Source organism: Eutrigla gurnardus, assembly GCF_963514095.1.
Source record: "Eutrigla gurnardus genome assembly, chromosome: 13".
NCBI lineage: Eukaryota > Metazoa > Chordata > Actinopteri > Perciformes > Triglidae > Eutrigla > Eutrigla gurnardus.
The window spans coordinates 4,290,597-4,318,383 of NC_139936.1; the positions used below are offsets into that span (position 1 = coordinate 4,290,597).

General features: G+C 45.9%; 2 protein-coding genes across 2 annotated transcripts in view; both read left to right on the forward strand.

Annotated features, from left to right (window-relative positions):
* The first annotated feature begins 578 nt into the window (after nucleotides 1-578).
* The window catches only part of pdlim2 (PDZ and LIM domain 2 (mystique)), a 33,897-nt gene continuing 6,688 nt past the window's right edge, over nucleotides 579-27,787 (forward strand). The window contains exons 1-6 of the mRNA XM_084025809.1: nucleotides 579-942; nucleotides 8,398-8,525; nucleotides 10,476-10,627; nucleotides 13,980-14,049; nucleotides 14,426-14,577; nucleotides 15,977-16,040. Coding sequence (XP_083881935.1) covers nucleotides 8,433-8,525; nucleotides 10,476-10,627; nucleotides 13,980-14,049; nucleotides 14,426-14,577; nucleotides 15,977-16,040 — 531 coding nt within the window. The 5' untranslated portion in view covers nucleotides 579-942; nucleotides 8,398-8,432. The remainder of the gene's footprint in view (nucleotides 943-8,397; nucleotides 8,526-10,475; nucleotides 10,628-13,979; nucleotides 14,050-14,425; nucleotides 14,578-15,976; nucleotides 16,041-27,787) is intronic.
* Nucleotides 5,210-27,787, forward strand: part of LOC311023766 (AP2-associated protein kinase 1-like) — a 166,665-nt gene continuing 144,087 nt past the window's right edge. Inside the window, exon 1 of the mRNA XM_084025801.1 lies at nucleotides 5,210-5,222. The gene's annotated coding sequence lies outside the window, so the exon portion shown is untranslated. The remainder of the gene's footprint in view (nucleotides 5,223-27,787) is intronic.

Here is a 27,787-nt window from a genome sequence, read left to right on the forward strand (position 1 = left end):
ATAGACGATGGATGGATGGATTCTTACAGTATTTTTAAAATGATAGATATTAATATATAGGCTATATAAAACACCTATAGATGTGTAGATAGATAGATAGATAGATAGATAGATAGATAGATAGATAGATAGATAGATAGATAGATAGATAGATAGATAGATAGATTACGTTGCCTGAACAAGAATTTAACATAAAAATGATCAAAAAATCGAAAATAATAATAAGCTTACAAGTAATTATACAAAATGATTTCCTCTAATCTCAATAATGATTATTAAATAATTATTATCAGCGAGCTCCCTGTGACACCAGGTGACTTCAATCAACGCGCCCGGAAAGACAGCGAGCTCAACTACGTCATCGGCTAATTGACGTGGCTCTGGTTGGAGCGCGCGCGCTGCCCTGCTCTGCCCCCGCGCCGTCAGCAGGTGGCGCGCGCAGACACAAAACGCAGCGTGATTTTTTTTTTTTTTTTTTTCAGGATAAATGGCTCAATTATCACCGCTGCACCCTCCTCTCTCTCTCTCTCTCTCTCTCTGACGCGACACGCCCCAGCCCCGCTGCCCGTGTCAAACGTCTGATTTGGGTTATAACACATGGCACCGCGAGCTCGCCCCAGTGATAGCACTGCGCGCGCACCCGGCCACAGGTGGTTGTGTTCACGCGTGCCACCACCTTAACGTCTGAAGCAGCGGAAGAAGAGGAAGAAGAAGAAGAAGAAGAGGGCAGCGGGACTAGCAGCGCCTCATCACCGCCTCTCTGCTGCGGAACTCGGAACGCTGCTTTCTGGCTTTGTTGTGCTCGCTTCGCGGACGCTGCTGGTTGTTTCCAGGCTGAGCTGAGCTGAACTGGGATCAGTGCTGCTGTCTGCTGGGTGCGTGTTTGTGGAGGAGCGCGCCCACATTCAACAGGTGGACACGAAGGCACCTTAAATCACCTCGGTGAGTCAACGTGTTTGCGTCTAATATCATCTCACATTTCTGTTTGAACTCGTGATTTATTATAACATTAAAGCTGAGGGACCCGTATGTTGTGTGGGAACTGATTGACAGTCCTCACATGTGAGCTGTTTTTTGGGGCTCATGATACCAGTGGAGGTAGAAAGTCTGTAACTGACTAGGACTAGCCCACACAGAGTGCTGGTTTCAGGTCCCACTGTAGACCTCCACCCCCCCCCCCCCCCCCTGTATTCAGGATCTAGTGCGTCTATTTCTGCACATGAATCTGTCCCTGTGATTTGTGGACTAATATGTGCACTCAGGAGTGTTTAAGTCAGTATTTATGTCACATTAGTTCAACTGGTGAAGCTGCCAGAGGTGGTTAAAGTACACAGTCATGATTATAGTCAAGTAGAAGTACACATACTAAGTGGAAAAGTACTCTCTGGATGGCATTCAAAGTAGAAAGTATGCTGAGGAAGACATTTCTACTGTTAACTGAATCTCACTTAATATTGAAAAAACACATAAAAAATGGATAATTCCCCTCAAATGCATTAAAACTCACAAGCCTGTTTTGTAGGAGTAGAAAGTACAGATACTTGTTTTAAATTGTAGGGAGTAAAAGTAAAAAAATGCCTGAAAATTGATATTTATAGGCTTTGCTTGTGAGCAGACGGGTGAGGAAAACAGTGAGCTGTCTCAGTCCTGATGAAACATCCTTCCCCTTTGTGACTCTGCATGCTGCTCTAACCGTCCTCTCACTTTATGCTTCTTTTTTTTTCTTTGGTTACTCAGAGAGGATAGGGCTCAACCAACCAACCAACGCAGGAACCAAAAACAGACCACTGTAATTTTGGAATCGAGCGAAGCCGCTGCCTTTTCAAGAAACCGGGGGAAACTAGTTCCCTTCTAACTGGAGGAAAGAATTTGTTTGTTTTACAGCTGCTGAGGTTTTAACTGAAGCACAGAGCGTCGTGTTGTTGTTGTTGTTGTTTTAAATTTAGTTTTCCTCTCTGATGAGCGTGTTTACAGTTATGCAGGAAGTTGGCATAATCTGTTGAGTCTGAAATGATAGTTTCTTTTTTGGCGTGCGGTTTTCGGCTGAGGCGGGATATTTCTTTCTTTTTTTTTTCACATTACATCAAAACCTTGTAGAAGCATCACGTTTGTGGGGCGGAGGATGTTTTGGAAATGCGCTGAGCTGCGCAACTTTGAGCCGTGTGTCACGATCAAAGTGGTGCTTTCTGTGTGAGGAGGGCAGACTGGTGCACGCAGAGGATGTGGTGGATCGGAGCCGAGCCTGTGCAGTGTGAACGGCAGTAACATGATCTCAGGAGGAGGAGGAGGAGGAGGAGGATGCAGAGGGAGATAAGTGGAGCCGCTACCACAGTGTCCATGTGTCTCGTTACCACTTCAGTGGACTAAATGTCACATTATTATAAAAAAAGAGATGAGACATCGGAATAAAAAAGAAAAGTAGGATCAATGTACAGAATATACACCATGGAGTTAATCAATGGAGATGGAAATTGCACCTTTAAAGGGGAAATCCGATAATTTTTTACCCCATTGTCGTTGTCCCCAGGGCCTTCCTGACTTATTAGAACAAAAAAACAGACAAAAATTGACGTTGCCTAGCCTGAGATGTGTACCTGCCTGCCAGCCTTCCAGAATAGCTCCAATGCTAACCCATAGGGGTGAGTTTTATCTGCTTTTCTGTCGTTTTGCCACACTATTTGAGCTAAACGAGCGCTGTCGTGTCTCATAAGGTCCCAACCTGTGTTGCATATAGTCTTGGAATTGTTTTCTGAGGCCCAGGAATGCAGATAAAACTCACCCCCATGGGTTAGCATTGGAGCGAGTCTGGGAGGTTGGCAGGCAGGTACAGATCTCAGGCTAGGTCAAGTCCATTTTTGTCTGGTTTTTTGCCTCCAATAAGTCGGGATGACCCTGGGGACAACGAAAAATGGGGTCAAAAATGACCAGATTTCTCCTTTTAAGTATGTTATATTGTCATCAAAGTATGGCACTGAAACACAGGGGCATTACTTTACATTTAGTTCAGAAATGTAGTGGAAAATAATCTTAAATAATCATCATAAGGTGCTTGGATAACCCGATAATGGAAAGTTGTTTTATTTCATCACGATTTGTGGTTAAAATCCCACATGGTCCCATCCTTACAGTGGACAGTCCACTGTAGCAGAGCCACAGCAAAGTGGAGCAAGGGATGCTGGGTAATTGTCTCCTTATGCAGAAGATATGCAACCTTTCTCGGGTTAGGTGACCTCATGATACCCTCGTGAACAGGGAGGAACTCTCACCAGATACAGGTACGGCTCATCGTCAAATTATTCCGATGACACACGCACTATAAATATATATATCGTATGAAGCGATGCAGAAACTCATCGACCAACACCCTTATTTGTTGTTGTTTGATGTGATACGTCCGTCTCCCTGGTGACGGCAGCTATATCTGACCAAATGGGTGTGATTTCTGGTGAATACCCAGAATGTCAGTCTGGGGAGAGGCTCCGTATTACATTCCTTTCCTTTTTAATTCAGTGGGTGTGTGTGTGTGTGTCCAGGTAGGTGCCGACCTGTCGGCGTAGTGCACACACACACACACACACACACACACACGGGGTAAAGTCAACACCCCATGGCATCACACTGTGGAAAGTTCACGAGAGGCCTGACTGTGATTCATACCAGGAATATTCCCCTGCAGCCTCAGCGGTTGGTGCGTTCCCATCAAAGCTCAGCCCCGAGCTCTCTGTTTGGACGTTAGCGCGTCTGCTAAGTTCATCAGCCATTCCTTCAGTATTAGCATGTTGGAAGAGCCAGCGCTTGTTCGTTTCCAATCCAGGGGATTTTCTGCCCAGAGCTCAGGGAGAAGGAAAAAACCAGCTCCAGTCGTTTCCAAGGAGGAGGTGAAGAGTTGATGTAGGTGGCCATGTTTTTTTGGGGCGCTGCCAAACATTTGAACACAGAGGCGGTTTAGTCGGCGATCTCCAGTTAATCTAATGCCGAACAGTTCATGAATATTCGATTCCCGACCACAGGACATATGGAAGCAACTTGTTTTTCCGAATGTTGCATTCCTTGGAGGGAATGAGGTGTTAATTCTGAGGCTTGGCTTCGCTAAACGTAATAATGGGAACGGTTGCCTGCGACTCACTATATTTATTGTTTTTTTTTTCCCTCCATTTCATGGCGGCGTCTTCTTTACATCTATTTTGTTTTCTTAATATTAAACACAATTAACCGTCAACATGACCGCCGGTTGCCACAACTGTGCTGCGGTGACACGCTGATCAACAGTAATGACTCTTCAGGTGTGAGTCATCGTAATTGAGTAAATTACACACACACACACACACACACACACACGGTCTCAGGCTTGTGTTAGCAGGTTCCACTCGTTCAGCCACAACGACTCGTAACTGCATGTTGTGTAACGTAAACGTGCTAAATTGAAGAGTGCACGTTAGTTAGCGGCCCGTGAACGCCGCAGTGTTTTCTTAAAATCCGAGTTAAAGTCCAATTAAAGCTGCACCACCATTGTTGCATGTATATAAGAGTATACCCTACTAAATACTAAGTTTCATCTCTCATCTTTATTCGATATGTCAAAAAGTTGCATTAAATATCTCTAATAATATCAGTCGTATTTGTTTTAGCTTCACTAATAGAGTTTTCTGATTCTGTTTCAGTCTTTGACATTTCATCATCACGCGAGCTAATAGTGTTATTGAAACCTTCTATGCGAGTGAAAGCCTGGAGGCTTTCTGCATGTTGGAGCAACGAGCCTCCAATCAAACGTTTCAGAACGAGGCCTGTTCTTCCCCGTCGACCTCCGCTATCTCCGTCGCCTGTAGGGACGATCTCTCACTCATGTGACAAGGGCCAAAAGGCCTTTTAAACGTATGGAGTGTAAATGATGACCTTGCACTTCTCCCCCCAGAGAGAACGTGTCCCTAATGAAAGTGAGTCCGAGCTGGTTTTCCTGCTCAATCCTGCAAGAAGTGCTTTCTAATCAACACAGCATGGATCATGGTGATTTAATGATATATGCTATTTGTGGTGGACGAAAAAAAAACCTTTAGGGTCTAAAAACAACTTTCCCCAAGTTGATGTTGGCTTTTGTCTGACCGTTGGTTAAAACCTAAAGCTGTTTGGTTTACCCTCACCGTCATACATCCAGGAAAAAGCAATAAATCCTTGATAGAGTTTAGCAGCTGAGTAATGTTTGGCATTTTAAACATTTAATTGACCATCAAAATACTTTTTCGATTTAATCAATTGTTAAAAGCTATTATATTTCAACAGCCGAGCCTTCTACGGCTTCCATAATTATATAAACACTGAATCAACACCTCCTTTAAAAACCCAGAACTGGAGCAGCTTGATTGCAGATTACGTTTGTGTCATTGCACCGATGAAAGCGGCGTACGAGCCGACGGACAAACCCGTCCGGCGTATTTGGTCCGTCAGACTTGACACCTCGCCGTTCTCAATGGTATGCAGGAATGCAGGTAAGTCGTAAACCTGTCCGTTTTATTGGTCGGAAGTGAGAGTCGTTCCCCGCGTTCACCGACGGCACCGTTCTCCCCGCGCTGACCTGCCGCATGACTTCATGACTGGAATACTTCTCATTGTGTTGCGTTTGTGTGTGTGTAATTGTGCTGCGAGATGTCACCAGAACAGAACAGCTCGTCCTTTTTGTGTGTGTGTGTGTGTGTGTGTGTGTGTGACGGCTTCATGTTCAGCACTTTGTTTTTAACACTGTTGAGTCTTAAATCCTCATCAGAGGCCAATTAATGCCAGCCGTCACCACCGCTGTGTGTGTTGTTATTTAGTCTGCTCCATCCTTCCACTTTATCCACCACTCGCTCTTTTATGATGCAAACGTTTACGCAGAGAATTAGCAGGGGGGATAATGGGCGCTTTTTTTTAATAGGAGAAGCTGCAGAAGCTCATGGAACTAATTGACCCCCCCCCCACAGGCTGGGAAACTTCGCTGCTGCTCCTTCTTGGCATTATCACAACTGCACTTATTTCTGGATGCCACCGCAATTAAGAGCTCCCTAATGACGGCGAGCCCAGTAACCCTGCTAATTGGCCCAGACGGGTAATGACGTACCGGCCTCTGTGCTGCGCGTCCCAAACACTTGTGGAATGTGCAGCCGATGAAATGGGCCAGTGTTCAGGAAGGGATTTAGGGGAATTGGGTGGCGGATGTCCTAGATCCACTTTTGCTTGTGGGTCTGGGATCTCCACTAGTTTTTTCTGCGCCGCACGTCTTTGATAACTCTTATGTAATGTTTGTGATCATTGACAGACTTATCACTTTTATTTATAGACCTCATGATTGGCCTCAATCTGATTTCTCACCGTCTTAACATGGAACCTGAACTTCAAAGCCAGATAGCAAACTTTCCATTGTTGTAATGTTAGATATTAACCTGGTGATTAACTTATATATAGTTCAGAGGTGCAAAAACATGCTGCAGCTGTAATTACTTGACACTTTCTTATCTGCTAATATTTGCTATCCTCTGCACTAAAGTCCTTTTTACAATAGAAAGGATGATGAATGATGAATATAATGCCAAAAAGTGAAACCAATCCGGTGGCCTTGTGTCTGTAGAAAGCAACTCTCTGTTAGGTTTAAGTTCTGCATTTTCTTTCTGAGCTTAACGTGAGGCAAAGCTGTGTTTGTGCAACGTTTTCAAACTGTTTTGGGCGTGCAGACGTTTACGTTTTGAGACGTGCAGCCTGTATTTAAAGTGGCTTATGTCCTCATCTATGCGTGCACCTGTATATTACTTGTCACAATGATGTCTTCAGCTCAAATAAATGCACGTTTTGCCGCCGAGCTGAATCAGAAACGCCGCAGCCACGCGTGTGTGTGTGTGCGCGTTGCTCAGGTGTTGATGCGTCTGTCGACCTGGTAAGTGCACATCCCGTCATCGCCGCACGCCGCCGTGTGTCTCCACACGCAGCGCCACGACAGACGGGCTTCATCCACAGCTGCAAACCGCCAATTAAAATCTCAGGCTGTCTTCAGGTCCAAAAGCATCGTCAGCACAAGTTTTTCTGTTTTTATTCTGCTCCCATTAAAGGTTGAAACACAGCAACTTTGACTTTGAACGCATCACTGAATTGGAAAAGTCCCGCCCCCTTCTTCAGACCAGTTCAAAGCACATTTTTAAATGTTTTAATGTCCAAGCATTTAATGTATTAATGCGTCGGTATGTTACGAGGATTTCAAGTAATATAACAAAGTGTTTCTGAATAGAATGACCTCCTCTACCTTTTATATGATAGAAGATGCTCACAGTGTGTTTGTTAATCATCTGCAGCTGGTTCCCTGCCAGCTAACAGTCAAAGCTTTTAATGACTGTATTTATTGCCATCATCGGTGTCGTGTTTTGTTCAGAGCCTCGCTGATAGGAACCTCGTCGTGCCGTTCGTGTCAACAGGGTTCTTGACAACTTGACACCGAGTGGCTTGTTGGTAGGAATGCAACAAGCAACATGAAGCTTGATCGCCGGTAATCCTCTCCGGGGGCCGCAGCGTTTATTTCCTCCCACGGTTCCACGTTTTCATACGCTGATGAACTCCTGCAGAACCGCTGAGAGAATCGACCCGCCATAACCCCTAACGGCCAACAGATATAAGATGCAATGTGTCATGTTTTTGAAAGCTCCATCGTCCCCCAGTCATTTAAAGCTCTACATCTGAGGGGCTCCACGCTGTAACGCAGATTTGTGATGGATTAAAATAATTGATGGCGCCGACTGTCAAACCTCCCAAAATGTTGTTCACATGAACTGATTTTGTCCCGTATATTGGAACACAATATGATTTGTGATCCATCTGCGAGAGACTAGAACAATGAAAACTCACCCTCGCGCGGTTCCACTGTGCGTTGGCGTCGCCACTGATTCCATTTTAAACACTAGATTTACAGTTTTGAAACGACAAATTCACAACAGACTTTGTGGAAAACAGAAACGTCCGTGCAAAGCCGAACCGAGTATGAAACGCCCACTAAGGAGCTACAGATTTTGCGAAACGACTGTTTATATATGCAGCCCGTGGATGGAGATGCTGTATATCAAACCCTGCTGTATATAAATATACGTTAAACACAGTGGTCACGTTTAAAACGCGACGCAGCAGAACGAGCGTTTTGAGTTTCATGAACCTCGTTGGCGTCGCTGGCACTCCAGCAATGTTAGTCATGTGTCTTCCAGATTCCTCCCATTCCTGTTTGATGTCACGTCAGGAGGACTTAGGCCGGTGGAAGTGACTCGTTGCCGGAGATGAAAGGCGGCTCATGCAAAACGTTCGCCGTCCTCACCTGTCGGTCCGATTTTTAAGCCTGCGTGAAAACGCTCGGATATGTTCCACATTCTCATCCTCAATCTCTTTTTCTTTCAGGGTTTTTGACGAGCGCACGCCGACCTGATCACTAAATGGCGCTGACGGTGACCCTCATCGGCCCTTCGCCATGGGGCTTCAGAATATTTGGAGGACGGGACTTCAAGAAGGCCATAACCGTGTCAAAGGTACCCGTCTGCAGCCGAACCTCGTCACACCTCGTCAAACCACATCCTCTTGTTTTTGCCCTGTAAAGGCATGTCATGCAAAGTCAACTTCCTCCTCGCTACGTCTCTTTTTCCCTTGCCTTTTGTTTGTGTCCGCGGGCAGCTTCGCACCTATTTCCTTGACGACTGAAAGCGCTAGAATAGAATGGAAGTCGATTACATTAGAAGGAAACCACTGATTACAGTAAGAGTGGAAGTCGAGGTGGGAGGTGAGGGGGGGGTTCCTGGTCTGGCGGGTTTTTGTGTTTCTTTGCCCCTCGTGCGTTACCACGTGCACCGGTAAATTCCCAGTCACTGTTTGAAACAAAACAACGTGGGAGATGGACTGAGAACACAATAAACCCCACCAGGAAAGCTCCTGCATGCCAGCGACACCCAGTCCTGCCCGGGACCACATTCTGGTGCTGCATCCCCACCTTTTTGTAGCTCCTCAGACCATAAAGCATGAATTATTGCAGAACCATGGCACGGACTCTTGACTTCAAAAGAATTTCTCCCCCCCCCCCCTCCTGAACCGTATTCATGAGAAGACCCGTTTTTCTAACATAAGTCTGATTCTGTTACTGCAAAGCACTAAAACAACACCGGCGTGTTTGCTGGTCTCAAATATCAAACGGCTCCTGTGAAGTGACGGCTTTCCCGCCGAGAGAGAAACTCCATCACTGAAATCTGGGTTTGTAAAGCCCAGTTTGAGAAATGGCTTGTCTCCCCCTCCCTCCCCCCCGCCCCCCCACAGTTAAACAACCATAGGGGTGGACCATCTGAAGTGGTTTGCACTTGGCACGGAGATGACATGGATGCCCTCCTTTATCCCCCGTTGCCCCCCCCCTACCGCTCTCAGTTTATGTGAAACCAGGCGTGTCCTGATCAGAAAAGGCACGCACTATTGTGGGTCGCCACGGCAACGCTTAATTGCCTCTCGAGTGGGCCCACAGACATGGCACCTCTGCCCTCCTTGCTTGGCTAAACTGACAAACAGCCTGTTGAAGTGTTGCGCTCACTCTGCATCCATTTCTTTCCCTCTCGAGAAGCAATAATGATCCTTTCATCCTCCCTGATTTCAGCTCTCTGTTCGTTCTGTTTTGCACTCTTTGTCACTACGTTTAATTGTGAGGCGAGCGCGGTGCGTGGCAAATGTCATACTTGCCCTCCAAAGTGTCGGCCCCCTCGTTTTGCCTCCTTTCGTGTTGCGGCCCCCCCATTACTGTGGAATTCCCTGGTGGTGGTATATAGCGTTGACTTTGACTCGCGGCGAGGTCGGTTGCAAAGGTCAGACGCAGTCAAACCATCGGGTAGCGTCGCACTAATGACTTCTCCCCGAGGGTGTCGTGAATCTGTCCGCTGGTGACCGGCGCCGCCTCGTTCCATGTGTGTGAAACGCCTTGTGTTGGTATTTACTGAGCGGCGTGAGTGATGGAGGGAGACGCTGCAGGATGATGGAGGTTTTTATTACGGGATTTGAAAAAAAAACACACACAAACTGTATGCTTTAATGGTAGAGAAGTTAAAAATGTAGCTTTTCTTAAAATACAGGAAGTATCATATAATAAAAAAAACAGGTAGACTTTATGATTACCTCATTTAAGCCTCATTTAAAAAGGATGTTCACTAAAAAAATTGTGCCATACCTGTGATGCCATAAAATTAGCTTCTTCATGAAATGTAAAGTAATTCCAGTGTGTTTTAGAGTCATTTTAGGAGTTTTTTTAAACAATATTTTGATAATTATCGGGATATTATGGGATAATCGTCCCGTGCCGAGTTGGATTGTGTGCTCATTTGTTAAAGTCAACCACTGACATAATCCCTGCAGCCTTAATAGACAGAGTTGTCTTTATGGATGGCGTCTATAAAGTGAAATGTTCAGACCTTGGAGGAGCAGCAGCACCTAACTCATCTTCCGTTGGACAGGTCAACGGGGGCAGCAAGGCCGAGCACGCAGACCTGCAGCCCGGTGACATCATCCTGGAGATCAACGGGGAGAACACGTCCGACATGCTGAACGTGGAGGCCCAGAACAAGATCAAGAACTCCAAGACGCAGCTGCAGCTGGCGGTGGAGAGGTACGCTGACACTCATATTCCTGCTAGTTTGCTGCGTGTGTGTGTTGGGTTTATAAACTTTTCCCACATACAGTATGAACATCCCTAATTTTCTTCATTTTGTGCCAAAACCACAGCTTCCATCCTCCTTTCTCCCGTCAGCGTCATTGTAATCAGGGGAAATGCCAGCGTGCATGAGAGCCACAGCGCTCCCTTCCCCCTGGTCCCTCTTGATAAACCCTGTTTTGAGATTTGCCAAGGCCTGGTTCTGGATGACGGGAGGGAGTTGGCTACTTAAAAGGTTTTCCTTTGGAGCCAGGGCTGCTGTTGGCTGGCATTTTGATTAAAGGTCCTCCCTAAATTCTCATTTATTGTCACTGTTGCTCTGCTTCTCAGACTTTCACACACACACACACACACACTCTCACGCACGTGTTGCTTTCACATGCTTCCTCCTTGGATGTCCCGCGTCCATGTGAGGGAATTTTTCCCTGCTGACCTCATGTCTCCCGCCGAGCCAGAATCAACACCATTACTTCTTGCCTGTGCAGGACAATGCCACTGTGAAGCTCTGCCATGTCTGTAGGCCCGGCCGTGTTCAGCTCCAACACTCCTGTGTGCCTCGCAGCCTCCGCCTGTCATAATCCCACTGAGCAAGCATGTCTGTTTTAATGACTCTCAAGCTGTCAGGGGGCGTGTAATAGAGGAGCACGAATCTGTGATAAACGGTGCCGTTTGTCTGAAGAAAAACAAGACATAAAAACAGATCCTCATTGTTCTGTGTGAAGTTCGCTGGAAGTGATGTCACGTAGCGTCGGTGTGTTTCATGTGGAGTGAGCGCTGTGCCCGACTCAATCATTTAAAAACAAAAAAAGAAAATTCTCTTTTTATGCAAGAATGCTTGTCAGCAAATGTTCGGCAACCGGCTGTAAAGGTGACATCATTTGGTTTTAGATGAGTGTTTCTCCTTCATGCCGATGTGGATTTAGAAATAAATATTTAAACAAAGTGTTTGGTATGTTGGTAGAATGAGTGTTTAATTAATGTTGAAGTTGCCAACATGTTGTTTTTGCAGTGAACTGATTTAATTGTGTTTAGACTGAACTGTCAATCCAAGAAATCATGTTTACATAATAAACAATGAGCTGCAGTCACTTCTAGAAACAACGTTGCTCGACTAATTAGGAGGAGGTTTCATGATGTCGTCGTCTGAGTGGCATCTGCTCGTCCTCCTCATGGTTTTTAGGCTTTTAGTGGTTTATTGTTGGTGCGTCCACGTCGTCCCAGACTCCATCTGGGTTTAGTTTTACATAACAAAGCAACCACAGCATCGCCGTCTTATCGCTGACCCCACAAACGCAGCTTATTTGTTTGGACCTCATTGTTCATTGATGCCCTGCCGATGATGTCATGTTGACCGACACGTTGATCCGTTTCTCTCTAATGGAGGTTTAATGGAGGCCGTTAAGAAACAACTCTGGTGCTGTCGTCTCCTCTGATACTGAGATGATGTGAGTGTCAAACCGTCATATCGTCCAAAATCACCAAATGATCCCAGAGGGCTTATTATTTTGACCCTCATAAGGACACAGCTCCACACATAAAACATTTTTAATGTTAAATTCAAAACAGATTTGTATGTAATGTACCAAAAGTTGGTGTAAAAATTTATATTTTGTTTACTTATTATTTGATAAGAGAGCTCCTTATTTTAATATGAATTGTTATGGTTTATTTTGTCAAATGGAAAACAGAACTTCATGGAAAAATCTGATCTTTTAAAGTATTTTTAAAAATACAGTAAAGTCCTACCAGCACGGCCTAAACGGAGTAAATACTGGTCGCAGCTTGACACAAAGTTTGTTTTGCTTGAATCCTCTAAAACGGGTCAGTGTTGCATATTTGTAATATTTCCACTGTCAGAATGGAGCGGTATTCTTACAATGTACACGCTGGAAGAATCCGCCTCAGGCAGGTTAACTGCAGGTCGTCCTGTTGACGGCTAGATTCATTGTTGAGCAAGTTACTGAGGAGGTGTAATACGTTCCTTTATACTCGTATTTTAAAAGGCAATACTACCTACATGGTATTAAAAGTAGTTTTATTACAATATCCTTCTCCAACCAAAACCATACCAGGAAATAACCTTTTAATGTGGTTGAAGCAGCATGAAATCCCTGCAGCATCTCAACATTCATGTTGATGAATCTGAAAGTAAATCACCTGAATACTTCCGGTTACCATGGCGATTCACGTCCTCTTTTCCAACGAAGAGAACAGCGTTTAATAGTCGCCACACCTGCAGGTGGGTATTCTCCTTCAGCCAGGTGTTTTGCACGTTTCACTGCTGCACCTGAACATGAACTTAAACAGAAGAACCACCTTAAATGACTTTGGTAATTAACATTCATTTCAACTGAGGGTGCAAAATATTGAACGGTGCATCCTTGTGCACCAAAGGTCACCTGGACGTGAAGATGCAGCATTGATGACGTCATCCTGAGACGAGCTTTCATCTCCGTTCATCATCTCTGTGATATAAAGTCACAGTTTGGTGTTTTTGACCAGCAGACGTTGAACCCGAGTCCCCGTCTCGCAGACCAGACACCGTTCTGATCGCTGAACTCCAACACGTCTCACTTCCTTTTTAAAATTGGAAGTTCGAAGCACAAGGGAGTCGTTTTTCAGTTCCCCAAATTCGAAGCGATGAGTTCTTCAGGCGGGCCACGTTAATATCTCTCCTACGGGAAGAAATGTCTTTTCGCTGCTGTATCAGTTTTCAGTTTTCATCTTCTTGCCATCTCCCTCCCTCCCTCTCTCTCCTGTAAGCAGTGTGTGGCGCCCGGGCCACGAGAGGTGTGTTTCTGGGTGATTTACCACAGGCATCCAGGTCTTCCTGTGCGCCTCATTACCCCGGGCTCAAGCAAACGCCAGCCGGCCTCTGGCCCTGCAGCCGGGGGGGCACCGTGTGTTTGCGTTGGAGCTCGTGCCCATATTTTCCCCTTCTCCAAATTCAATGATGGATACACTTACAGAATGTGTTTTCTATTTGAGAACGCTGAACAGAAGTGACTTGTTGGAAAGGAGAGAACGTCTGCAGCGCTCGTCTTCGGCAGGAATCCCTCAGATTCATGGGAGTGAATGTTAATGCAGGAACATTAGCAAAAGGGTTGTTTTTTTCTTGTTTCTTTCTTATCTATCTTTCTTATTTATTTAACATGAACTTTTTTATTCCCTTTAGTTGATTTTTGTTTGTGTTCCTAATTCAGCAGTGATGAGGTCATCCTTTATCCCACATGCTGCATAGACTGAACAGTTTGATCATTATCGGTGCTGACAGTCATTCGATCTCTGTGGTTTTCTGTCTTGTTAGACCTGAACCTCCGATTCCTGGACAGACCAACGGCATCGGCAGCCCCGAGCAGTTCACCGGACGTTTCCAGGTCAGCGCCGCGGGAGCTTTAATCTGTCTCGATCACTGAACATCAGATGTGAAAACCAAATATTTATTTCTGCTCCGTGCCTGTTTTTTATATCTGCATAATGTGTTGTTTTGTCTACACAGAGTGTGCTGCTTCATTTCTACTAATGCATGCGTGACACATCTGTTTACAACATATTTCACTGGAGATGGAAGCGATACAAAACCCTGAAGTTGATTTAGTGTTTGTTCCTGTGCTTTTTTTTTTTTATTGACACCATAATGAGTCCCAAAGCAGAACCTTCTGATAGTCTGTTATTATTGTTTCACTCGAGCGTTTCACGACACAGATGCCGTATTAAAGATCAACTTCAGAGGAATATGGATGTTTGTTGCAGGAGGCCGTGATCGTGAGTCGAGATGAGAACCAGAACTACAGGGAGTACACCATCTCCAGCCCCGCCTCGCTGTCCCCCGGACCTTACTCCCCAGATCCGTTCCCCAGCCCCGACGGGAAGAGGGACCGCCTGACCCCGACCACCAACAAGAGGTAACCCGCCTGACCGCCGCAGCTTCAGGTCGGCATCGCCGTCTGCAAGCACGCGGTGCATATTTGGGTTTTATTGCGTTGGCTGAAGTCGGTTTTGGCTGCAGTTAGGGGTGTGAATCTTTGGCTTCACAGCGATTAACGATACATTAATTGGCGATTCGATTCAAGGACACTTTTTTTTTTGTAACGGTTCGATGCAGTAACTTGTAACCAAAATTCTATATCCATGAAATAAATGTGCAATAATGCGAGTGAGACTAAAGATGAAAAAATAACATTTATTCTATAAAAAAGTAGTCCTGCATAATATTTTATGCTGAATACAAAAATGTAAGATACATTTTCAATAGACTCCATGCTGGCAGGGGAGAGAGTGTCTTAAATGATTAAAACATTAATCATAAGTAAGAATCATGATTCATACGATTAAACGTAATTATATGCCACCAAAACCAAAGATTGTCTGAAGTCACACACACATGTGATCTGGTGACTTGTAAATGTTGCAGAGTGAACCGGGTCCACGTTTCAGATGGACAGTTGACAGAAACCTGTCCATTCACTGCTTCAATGGGCTTCTCTGTGGACAAAAGGTCGCCACAAGTGCTCTCTTGACTCCACAACAGGCCCCGAGTCAATAGGTACGGCAGCAACAGACAGAACGCGGAGCCGTGGGATTGTCCTGTCGTAACAAAGGATATGCACAGGATATCACATTCCACCGTTTGCATTCACTTCAACAAAAGGGCAGAATGTGGAAGGTTCACCGCGCTGCTCTCTCTCCCCCCCCCCCTCCCCCTCTCTCTCGCTCGGACGTTTGTTGACTCTCCGGGACAAGTTTCAGTTCTAACTCACATTTTCTGATGAAGCATCTAGACTTGATTCCCATCTCGTTAGAATAATCGTTATATTGTTCATCCATCGTATAATTGTCAATACAATCATCATTTTAGGACTCGCTGTTTATTTTTCATTTAACCGCTGGGATTCTGCAAAATTAAACTTTATGGAAAACCATCATCTTTATTATATAAGGTGGCAATATGAATAAAATCATGTATCATTCTGTCTCTTTTTTACATCACAATATTGATCTATGGCTCATAAATAAGCTCCATTTGAAAAATAATTAAGATGACATCACCAGACAGGAATGTAATCCAGTAAAATACCGGACAAATGAAATTGTGTAATCACATTGATTGGATAAGTCTTCAATGACTGTAAGAAATGTTTTGTTATTGTTTCTATTTTTATGTATTTTTTGGTTGGAAAATATGCTTCTCCTGCTGGTTGTGTGGATCAGAGGGTTTAACGGATAAAATGACGACCACAAAAAAAATCCCAGAGATCTCATGTTGTATATTAAGTAAGTTTGCCTCCCTGTTGTTTGTTCCAGCGTCCAGCTGCGTCCGTGGTCTCCAGACGAGAAGAGCCACAGACTGTCCAGACCGCTGTCACAGGTTGGTTCCCGCTTAATCCTCCATTCTTACTTTTTACAGGAAGAACGTTTCCAGCGTTCTTAGATGTGGCATCAGAAGTTTGTTTAGTCATTAACTGTCCACCCTGCTGATGTAAAGCAGCTGAATTCCAGCTATAAAACCATTTAATTAGACGGGGACAATTGGGTTCTTAGTGAGCGTGAAATTACGGTCTCCTCCAACCAGAAACAAGATGACGCTTTCTCGGCTTTGAGCCGTCACTGATCTCAAGGATGAAGGAGAAAAGTTGTCAACGGGAGGTCCATGGGGAAGTTTTCACATTCATTTAATTACTTTTTTGAAATATTTTTATACAATTTTTTATATAAACTCCTCAAAAAATTTGTTAACGTTAATTCGGTCGATGATTCCTCCCCTTTAATAATTCCAATTAGCTCAAAATGAGAGTGAATACCAACAGAAGAATATTGCAGGGGATTTTGGGACATTTTTTTGGGCCAGTACCCACACGGTTAGCTGCTTTGCTAATTCCATGAATGCATGATCCTAACAAGTTGTACCTCGCTGTAAAGGTGACTAATCAGGCTTTCCTACGATATCAAAGACAATACCAATTGGTATTATTAAAGGGGAGGAATCATCGACTGAAATAACGTTTCCAAACTTTTTTTGACTTCATAGATTGCATTAAAATCTTAACAAATCTCTTAAAATATGCATATGTATTCAATTGTTAAAATAGTCCACAATCAGTTATTCTAAGGGACATGCATGAGATGAGGGGGTTTATTCTCCCTCTTGTCATCTCTGCTTTGAGGTAACATGATGATGATTTCCTTGGCCTTCCATCGGTCTGAGATCCTCACAAAGTTGACCCGTCGTTCATCTGTCGTTGTATTTTTAGGCTGTCGTTCATTTGGTCGGTAGAGCCTCTCGTCTGTAGATCTCCGTATTTATTTTCACTGCCCCGTCGCGGTCTGTAAGAATAACACGTTTGAATTCTCAGCCTTTTTCCTCTTGAATTGTTGCTCTCTGATGCCCCAGAATCTCCGGCGTTGCCGTATGACTTCACAGTAAAGGCAGGATGCTCAGAGGGAGGAGGGGGTTTGACATTTTTATAGCGGGGAGTGTATAACGCCACAAAGGTCAGCCTTTGAAAATATCTGACATTAAAAGCTGAACAACCGCCTCAAAGGGGTGAATACTGTGTCCAAACAATGGCCTTAACCTTTTTTAGTTGTCTGAACGGAGAGCCATTCGTCTCAGTAAGCGGTTAAATATGAGAAGTTGGTAAAATGCAGACGTTGGGTTATCACGGGGCTGCAGCTATGCTTCAGCAACCAAAGCCAAAAAGGGGATTTGGGGCGTCTGGAAAGACTTCAGTGAGTTAAAGAGAGAAAATGTTGTGGGAAAGTTCATCACCAGCTATTTCAGCTATGCCTCCATGCTCAGTCTCAAGCGAGGGTCCCACTGATAGAACATGTGAGATGACAGAGCAGGAAACAACAACCAAGACCTTTTGTAATGGCTCCAGGAATTCCAGCCATTCTTTCTATTTTTTCTCCCGTTTTTTTTATATAACGCTTGGACATGAAGTCGGATAAATATGCAGAGGTTTGAACTTAAAACATTCGAGTGCTGAGAAAAAAAATCCTCCCTGAGTTCTTGAGTGTGCGTGTCGCTCACACCGACGCTGACGTCAGGAGTTACTGATCTCTTTCACACCGGGAGGAAGATGAGCCGTGATGCCGTGATGCAACTGCGGTGCAATTTTATTTTATTTTTTTTCCTTTTTAAGGATGCTGTCTTTACTTTGTCAGAATGTCAAAATAAAATGCTTCTGTCAGCCGTGATCGCCGTGAAATCTGGTCGCCGCAAAATATAGACTTTTAGGAATGCAAACAGACGCAGCACCTCCCCCTGATCATTAATTTGATTTGACTGCAAAGCCACATGGCATGCCGTCTCCATCCAAGTTGTTTTAGGGCAGGGAGTGTGTGAGCGAGTGTGAGTGAGTGTGTGTGTGTCACTGTCTCGCTGTCGAGGCAGATTCGTCTGACACGGCTGTGATACGGCAGGCCGGACCGGAGATGATGAAGTGGTCTCGTTGTCAAGTCCTCACATTTTTCTGTGCCTTCCACTGGAAAGTATTTGTTGTACATTAAAAATAGAGATTTTAAAGAGGAACTACGCAGATATATTCCACATATATTTGTCACAAACGGTCCGACTCCGCCTGTGAAAACGGTTGTATAACATGTTGTTGCTCTGAAGGGAACTTTTTAGGGTTTAGCCTTTTTAAATTGAAATGGGCACCGCCTCAGCTCCACCAACTATTCACCTCTTTGTTTAGTTTTTTTTCCGATTAGCCGGCTCGGCTGTGCTTTTCGAGCCTCATAACAGCTCTCCGGACTCCTACAGGTGTTGCCATGGAGACGACGTACACATTTCATACACTCCGTCGTACGTATGTTTGTCTGGTTGGTTCTCATCAAGGCATCGTAAAGCCTCCGTTAAATACAGATGCTGATGTTCTCAGCATCAGTCCAAAACCACATTAAAATAAAAAAAAAGCCCTGCTGTGCAGTTAGAGTGAGGCTGCGGCCAACAAACCATGGCGGAGCAAACTTCCGTATTGGCCTACCGAAAAACACATTAGGGAGCTGTGTTGTGGCCGAGGGCTCCATCTGCGAGTCTTTTTAGGAATGAACACACACTCCCGTTACACGTCCGTCGGTCCGTCCGGAGGCGACCTCGCATGATTGTGGTATTTCTGGACACGCCAGCTCTGCCATACTCCCCACCGGTTTGAAATCCACCCCGTCGGCTTTATTTTTCCTGATGTTGGACTCGTCTTCTGTCCTCTGGGAGACATAACGTGGACATTCCTTCAATCTCCCTCTAGTCCAATATCAACTTGGCCTTTTTTTTTAAACTACTCCTTCAGTTTGTTTTAATACATATCGTGTTTTGAGAACTGTTTAACTTTCCCTGGTCTTCAGGCTGAACTCGGGTTTGTTTGACGAGCCTCTGGGTTTACCATGGTGCAGCCCAGTGGATGAGATTTTGGGGTTTTGGCTGACCCCTTCCTCCGAAGCGACGTCTACCCTGGTTTTTAAAGTGGTGACGAGCCTTCCCGCCGCAGCGCCGTGATTAGTGAGTGGAGCTCTTTCAGAGAGAGAGAAACGGCTGGGAAGATGCCTCGCTCATGAGCACAGTGTGCCTAATGCTGCTCGGTCTGGCAGCAGCATTAACAACAGCAGCAGCATTAACAACAACAGCAGCAGCATTAACAACAACAGCAGCAGCATTAACAACAACAGCAGCAGCAGTAGCATTAACAACAGCGGCAGCAGCATTAACAACAACAGCAGCAGCAGCATTAACAACAGCAGCAGACAGCAGCAGCATTAACAACAATAGCAGCAGCAGCATTAACAGCAGCAGCAGCAGCATTAACAACAACAGCATTAACAGCGGCAGCAGCATTAACAACAACAGCAGCAGCAGCATTAACAACAGCAGCAGACAGCAGCAGCATTAACAACAGCAGCAGCAGCAGCAGCATTAACAGCAGCAGCATTAACAGCAGCAGCATTAACAACAACAGCATTAACAACAGCGGCAGCAGCATTAACAACAACAGCAGTAGCAGCATTAACAACAGCAGCAGCAGTAGCAGCATTAACAACAGCAGCAGCAGCAGCATTAACAGCAGCAGCATTAACAGCAGCAGCATTAACAACAGCGGCAGCAGCAGCATTAACAACAACAGCAGCAGCAGCATTAACAACAACAGCAGCAGCATTAACAGCAGCAGCATTAACAGCAGCAGCATTAACAACAGCGGCAGCAGCATTAACAACAACAGCAGCAGCAGCATTAACAACAGCAGCAGACAGCAGCAGCATTAACAACAGCGGCAGCAGCATTAACAACAGCAGCAGACAGCAGCAGCATTAACAACAGCGGCAGCAGCATTAACAACAACAGCAGCAGCAGCATTAACAACAGCAGCAGACAGCAGCAGCATTAACAACAATAGCAGCAGCAGCATTAACAGCAGCAGCATTAACAACAACAGCATTAACAACAGCGGCAGCAGCATTAACAACAACAGCAGCAGCAGCATTAACAACAGCAGCAGACAGCAGCAGCATTAACAACAATAGCAGCAGCAGCATTAACAGCAGCAGCAGCAGCATTAACAGCAGCAGCAGCAGCATTAACAGCAGCATTAACAGCAGCATTAACAGCAGCATTAACAGCAGCAGCATTAACAGCATTAACAGCAGCATTAACAGCAGCAGCATTAACAGCAGCATTAACAGCAGCAGCAGCATTAACAGCAGCAGCAGCATTAACAGCATTAACAGCAGCATTAACAGCAGCAGCATTAACAGCAGCATTAACAGCAGCAGCAGCATTAACAGCAGCAGCAGCATTAACAGCAGCAGCGTTAACAGCGAGCGCTGCGATGTGGAGCCTCCATGATGAGGGCCTCTGTGCTGCTGAGCGGTTCAGAGTGTATCAGGTGATCAGACGCTCTGAAAAGCTCCTAAAAGGTTTTCCCACCCTTGTTTCGGCTCCCTGAGTGAGAAGGAGAGTGGGATGAGCAACAGGATCCCCCCTATTTTCCAGGGTGTTGGGTATCCTGAGGAGGGGGGGCGGGGGGGTGTACAATAGTGGCTGTGATGGCGGAGGCTGGGGAAGGCCGCTGCTTTGCTTTCCCCCTCGTGTCACAAAGCTGGTCGTTGTGTGATGGGAGCTGGAGGAGACGGGACTCTGAGATTTGAATCGGACGTTTGCCTTTTCTACACGTTTTGACATCGCGGTGCATGTGTAAGCTCGACTGCAGCACAAGGGAGTCTGTGTTGACCTTTTTTACATTCATCATGCTGTAGACATTCAGCCATTGTTTTTCAGGAAGTCTTATAAAAGAACATCTTGATCCAGAGCTCTATAGGGTTGTGTTGAACCAGGAACGTGACCTTTACTCAGAAGGTGTTGGCTCAAGTCTTTGTTGCAGGAAGCATTCATCCTGCTCGAGTGTCCTGAGGAAGCAAACTACCAACTTAAAGTGACCTCTGACCACCTGAAGAGGAAAAATGGATGCAGGATTTAAAATGCATTGCTGTGGAGGTGCGTTGGAAGCTGCAGGAGAACCGGATCACTAAAGTGGCATTGATGCATGATGAGGCGTAGCTCTGTTTCCTGTCATTTTCTCTTGTCATACTATGATGTGTGTTTTTATAAACATTTCTATCTGCTTGCTCACCACCATGACTAAAGGAGCGGAGGCATCCTAGATTCCTGGATGGGCTCGGCCGTGAGATCGTATCTAAAACCGTCATGATTCACAGCATCTGTTTATATCATCAAGTCACGACCGCAACGGGATCTCTGTTTGCGACCAGCCGGGCCAAAACCCCCAAAAAAACACGAGACATGACCCGTCACTGGGCCGTTAAGGACTCGGCTCCACGTCTGGGTTCGCATTGCTGCTCTGAGGTTCCTGAGGGTTGCCTCAGTGGGCTGCCTGATCCTGAGCCGGGATCGGGTGGTTTTTTTATAAATATCCCTCCCTCTCTAGTGCGGGACGGCCAGCTCCCTGCAGGGTGACACACCGAACGTTTGGGTGGAGTGTCCTTGGCTGTGTGAGCTCTTCATCCAGAGGACGGGGACATCCATACGTCCCTCCGTCCACTCGTCTTCATGGCAGCGGGCCGGGCCTTCATGCCAGCAGCTGGCTTCGTCCCGCTCTATTCTCGAGGTCGTGGTTGACTGGAGTGCAAAGCTGCGGTCATCCCTTTTGTTGGCGCGGAAACGGAGGCTTGGCATGCCGGAATAGAACTAAATTTATGTTTTTTAAATCAAGGCGAAATGTAACATTTTTACATCGCACGCACTGTTGGTTGGTTGTTATTATATTCATGACTGGGAGACTTGTGGAGGTGAATGCAGCTCACCTGTGAGTGGCTTACAGACATGCATATGTCCTCCCTGATGATGATGGCGGTCTGGAGTGATGCACTATTTCAGGTCTGACATGAGTTAGGCTTTTTGTTTGGTTTGGCAGGCCGGTGCTGGCCGTGGTCACAGCATCGGGATGGTTTCTCCTTCTTCTCTGGACAGAGTGAGGCCTTTTTCACGTGGACTGGGAGCCGCTCGCCTGTCATGGCCGCCGTGCCGGGCAGCACACGCCTCCCTTCATCCCCACTGATTCATCAGCCCGTCTGTTTTTCTTTCCCCTGGAGTGGAAAAGCAAACTGGGGGTTTTCCAGGCCCCCGCGGGGCCACTCATGGGGACACTTGGCCCTGCAGGTTTTATGGGGAAACGTTTGCCAGGAGAGATGGGCCTTTTTTTTCTTTTTACTAGTTGGTGCTGTTTACGAAGGTGGTTGAGCGGTATGTCAACATTCCAAAAAAGTTGTTGTCAAGGAAACGCCATGTATAACAGCCCTTCAGTGTGTCCATGCCAGTAAAAACACACGTGTCAGCATGACTGTACGTTCCCCCGGTTTTAAACGCAGGACGCCACCTTCGTTTTAGGGCGATGGGGTTAACCAACGCTGCATTTCTTTGGTCATAAATCACAATTGTTAAGCTGGTAAAATGACACTGAACGCCGAGGAATAATCCTTCTACGCTGAGACGCCGTAAATGCATGTCTCGCTGACGTTTTAGATTTATGTTTTGGCCATTCACGGAAATTCCTGTAGAAATATGAGCATTAGGCAGCGCCCCGTCTTATCGTACTGTGGTATAAGTGGTGGTAGTGTGTTATACAGGCCAGTCCCTGTACTGTACCTCGGCAACCAGACAGTCGGTTTCTGTCTAATTACTGCAGTTAAGATGCTGTCGGGCTCATTAACCGTTGGTGCTCAATCACCCTTTTTTTTTAATGGAGGGTTTTTTACCGATGAGCTGTTAAAAGTGGCTTCATATGTAGATCTGCACACTTGGCTTAAATGCAGCTTCTTTTGATTGGTGCTGCTTTTTTTTTTTAAATATAAATATACAACTGAGAAAAGAACCCATGAATTAAAAGTACCATGATGCTGAGCGATTTTGAGTCCAACCATAATGAACTCCAGATGTCTAATGAGCTTGATATGCTGGTCCAGTCGGAGCCTTGTGGGGAATTTAATGGCGGTGAAAAATGTGTTGCTTGTAGCTGCCGCGCTGGATAAATAAGCACTCCGACTGTTCATTTCTCATTATGTCTTTTGACTTCTTTTTTTTGGTGGCAGCGGGTGCGAGTGCCTCCCTCGGACCACCTATACCACGATCACATGACGGGGTTTTGGCTCGTCGACGTAAATCACACACGATCAGGTTCATCCACATTCATCATGCTGGGATAAATGGACAAAAAAACGTTGTTTTTGCAAGATGTTTCCTCCTGTAAACTCAGTCAGTGTGTCATTTCGCACTAATAACGAGTTAGGATTAAAAACATGGAAATTGTAGTCTCACCCCTCTGCTTTTAGCCGACGGTGGCCAGAGAGTGAATAACACAGTCATGCTGTTGTCTTCGTCTCTCTGCTGCTCGTTTGGCCTCTAATCTTGTACATATGGTTTATATCTGGAGCGGTCTGATGGTGTGTGGCCGTGGCGAGCGGAGGGATGGATGGATGGAGGGAGAGAGAGAGAGGAGGAGGTATTAGCACTGGCATCACAAAGATCTGTCATTTCATTCCATGTTATTGAATGCTGCACAGTGTAAGCCGGGGCCAAGAATGTATATGTAGAACGCATTCTAGAGGATTGAGGGGATTGATCTCCACTTCTAAAGCTTACTGCATGTGCAGTATGGGCCGGTACTGTATATGAAGGGTATATTACATCCCCTTTTTTAAAAAGCATGCCCTAAAGACAGAGAAGTAGATCCTCTATATGCGTCTAGAAGAAAAAAGAGCCTCTTTGGGGGCTGTATTAAGTCTTGTGTCGTATAATTAAGTCCCGAGACTTTCCCGAAAAGCTGAGGAATGTTAATGACTTTAATATTGATATAAAACAATCGCTCTTTTTATTATAAACGTTTCACAGAAGGTGGACGCAGTGATGCACCGTCGCTAAGACTTAATGACAAGGCAGCGTCCGGCGGTGATGGTAGGTTACCTTCAGCCCCGGGTCTCTGCTCGGGACCTCCACCACTGCGCTCTGCTGGATAGGAAACACTGTGCACGGCTCTGATTATTACCCAGGATGTCTGGTGTCCCCCTCCCTCTCCCGCCCCCCCATGCCTCATTGTAATGCAGCAGTCATGTCTGTGGTGGAGACGGTGAATGAGCAGTTATAGCACTTTCTTACAGCAAGCCTCCCAAAATAAAAAAGAATCTCCCGGGGCATCGGCCCTGCATGCTGCTGGCCCATGCCCTGTAATTGAAGCTGCAGGGTGGTAATGATGATGATGATGCAGAGCCAGACTGAAGGCTCTTCTACTGTCCCCGATGTCTCCCATGGGCCCTGATATGAAACAGCTGCCCGCACTTCAGCTCATCCTTTCCTGTTTGTTCGCGTCTCCGAGACGGCCGAGGAGACGGGCTCGTCGTCGTCACGGTGATGCCGTTGACTCCCCGTTTTCCCTCCCGTACCGAGCCTTTTCCTGACACTGTGACTCAGTCACACTGTGATCTTAAATCACATCATGAGATTAACGCGCCAGTCATCATCATCAAGCGACTCAGAACTGGAATTCAAAAACAGTTTAACTCCGATGGTTATAAATAAACAAATGCCTGATAAGAACAGTTTGGCTACACAAACACTTGTCAGGTCACATCTGTGTCACTTTGAATTCCAACGAAGATTCCTTCTTCTTTGGAAGGAATTTTTTTGGAAGGATTTTTACATGAATCCCATTAATGTCACATTTTTCTGCACCCAAAACCCCATTACTGTGGATTTCTGGGTCTATTTGATGCTGTTAGGTCCAAAAAGACTTTTTTTTATAGTCTGACATTGGAGAGACGGCTGTAACTCATCAGATTGTTTTTTTTTAAAAAGCTAAATCATCACTAATGGTTGAATCCAGAGATATTTCCCTTCCTCGGTTCGAGTGAATGAGCCCCGGATCGAGGGCCAGGAGGCGGAGTTCTCTTCCAAAGAAAAGGGGGAACCGTCTCCCAACGCCGTATCCGGTTCTCTTCATACATTCACCGTGTGCCATGTTTCTCTTCAAGTGCATGCTGGGATAGGTTCCAGCCCCCCCTGCCTCACCCCTTCCCTCACCCCTTCCCTCACCCCTGCCAGGGATAAAGCGGATTAAAGGAAATGGATGGATGGATGATTGGAATAAACAGCGGCCTTTCAACACAACCTTCCACGACTCGTCTTGCCATCTTTGCTGCAGATGTCTTTTGCTGCGGCAGAGGAACATGCACATCCTGCAGAAAGTTAATTATTAAGTATTACGTTTGAAGTATTTCTCAATAGTGAACATGCGGCACATTAACGAGCGGTCAGCAAAGTTAAAGGTTGTAAAAAGAACAGTCCGTAGGTGAAAGTTTAACTCGATTATCAGGTTTGATTGGATCGTATTTGATTGGCGGTCGCCTGGCAACATAAACCGTTATCAGATTTGGATTCAAATGTTGCTTTAATCCCAATCGGTGCACATAAAACAGCAGGAGACATCAACTTTGTCCGAGTGAACTCGGAATAAGAGAAAAGCAGAATCCTCTGGGGTGAAATGTTCAAACCTTGTGGTTTTTGCAGGAAGTTTTGAGCACGTTTTAGGACCCCGACGCCAACGAGGTTACAGTGTGAGTGAATATACTTTAGGTTAGTGTTTATTGTATATGCAGCACGCCGGTGTCTCGCCCTAATGACCCCGTGCATGTTGACCGAGGGCTCCTGATTACAGCCTCAGTGCAGCTTTAATCAGAGCTTCCTCCTCTCGCCAGCCACAGGAACCAGGAGGAACTGGCTGATGATTCTCTCCAGTGGTCTCTCCCATCTCCCCCCCGCCGGAGACAAAATAATAGACTTTCCTCGGCCCGCCCGTGTGCTCGTCAAGGGGGGTGCTGTTGGCACTGCCATGGTGCAGTTTACCAAACGCATTGTAGCTCTGAGATCAGCGGTGTGTAATGGTCCGATGGCTCACAATGGAGCAGTGATGATTTCAGAACAAAGATGTTTTGTGGAGCCCCGTTTAAGGCCATTAAGTCCTGGCATCGGGGACGGCCGAGCGGATGACGGTGATGGAGGAACTGCTCCGGTGGTGCAGACCAAGTTTTTCTGAACTTTCTAAGGTCAAGCTCAATCACAGCTGCATACTCGCCGTCACAGTGGAGCGCTTGTTTTTTTTTTCTCCTTCCATTTGTTTTTCTTTACTTCATTGCATTCCTCTCGAGTCTCATAGATCAGAGTGGTGATTTTATCCATAACTCTTCTGCCGTTGGAGAGCATGTAGATGTGCGTTTTGGTAGCCAGACGCTTATATAACGCGGGGGCTTGGTTTGCATTAGAGGTCTATCCTGGGAGAATCCCTAAAGCATGCATGTCTATGGGCCGTATATGCCCGTGAGATTGGTTCCCAGCGGGAGAGGCACTCTGATGATATAGAATATGTGATGTTGTGAGCCTATGGTTATTACGCCGGGGTTTATCCCGGGAGGAATGGCAGGGAGACGTCCCGATGATCATTTCTGGTAAAGGCTTCCTGGCACGCACCGCTAATCTGCCCACTCACTCACTAAGGGAAAAAGAAGAGGGGGGGAAATTGGACTCGATTGAGAACAGAGACATCGTTCAAAGGCTCTCTGAATTGGAAGCGGGTGCTCGCGTTGGACTCCGTCGGTGCCACCGCGTCAGCGTGGCGCTCCGACTCCACTCTCAGGCATGTACCAGTTGAAAAAGACGCTGGGTGGAGACGTTTCTGCCTCTTGGGATGGAGCCGATGCCAGCTGGAGGCGGCTGAGCTTTTATTGTGAAAGCTGAAGTCCTTCAGTTGTCTGTGGGCCGTTTGATTCCAACGAGTTTTCCTCGACGTTAAAGAGCTTTTTTTTGGTTTCCCAGCGGAAAGTGGAAGTTGTTTGGAGAACGTGTTCGGAGACTTCCATTTCAACCTTTTATTTGTTTGATCAGTGGTCGGTGTTACAGGTGGACAAGGTTCGATGCCAGAGTGTTTGTGGTTGAAAACAATTAGTTTGTTGGAATTCCAGACAGTAAACGTGTCCGGGTTGATTTATGTGCTGTGCAGACTTGGTCCAGGTGTGCGGAGTGTTTAGTGTGAACATCTGCCTGAGGGTCACTTTCACTAGCAGCTCACTCCTCCTCTCCTTATCACCTAATTACACTCCGATAAATCAACCTTTTGCCCACAATTTGGTTTCTTTTAAGAACCTATAATAGAAAGAAATGTCCTTAGTTTAGGAGCTTCTTGAGGCTCGTAGCGCCCTCTTCTGTCTAGTTATTAAGTGAAATCCTGAATTACACGATAGTTGGACTGAAGGCTCTCGCGTCGTGGCGATGGACACGGTTTATAACGGCCGTGAATAATTGTGAGATTTGCGTGGCATCTGGAAGCCATTGAAGTATGTAACGCGCCGGCTCGGCCTTTTCCCGTCGGACCAACGCCGGAAGTCGGTGCCAAACATCTGTTGCCACGCAATCTATCATCTATCAGCTGACGGGGCTGAAATCCAGCTGTGATCTAAAAAAAAAAAAAAAAAAAAAAAAGGGTAATCAAGGATGAAGTAGAAAGAAAACAAAAGTAAATGTTGATGTGGGCTTTGCTGTGATTGTTGAGACCGATCCCG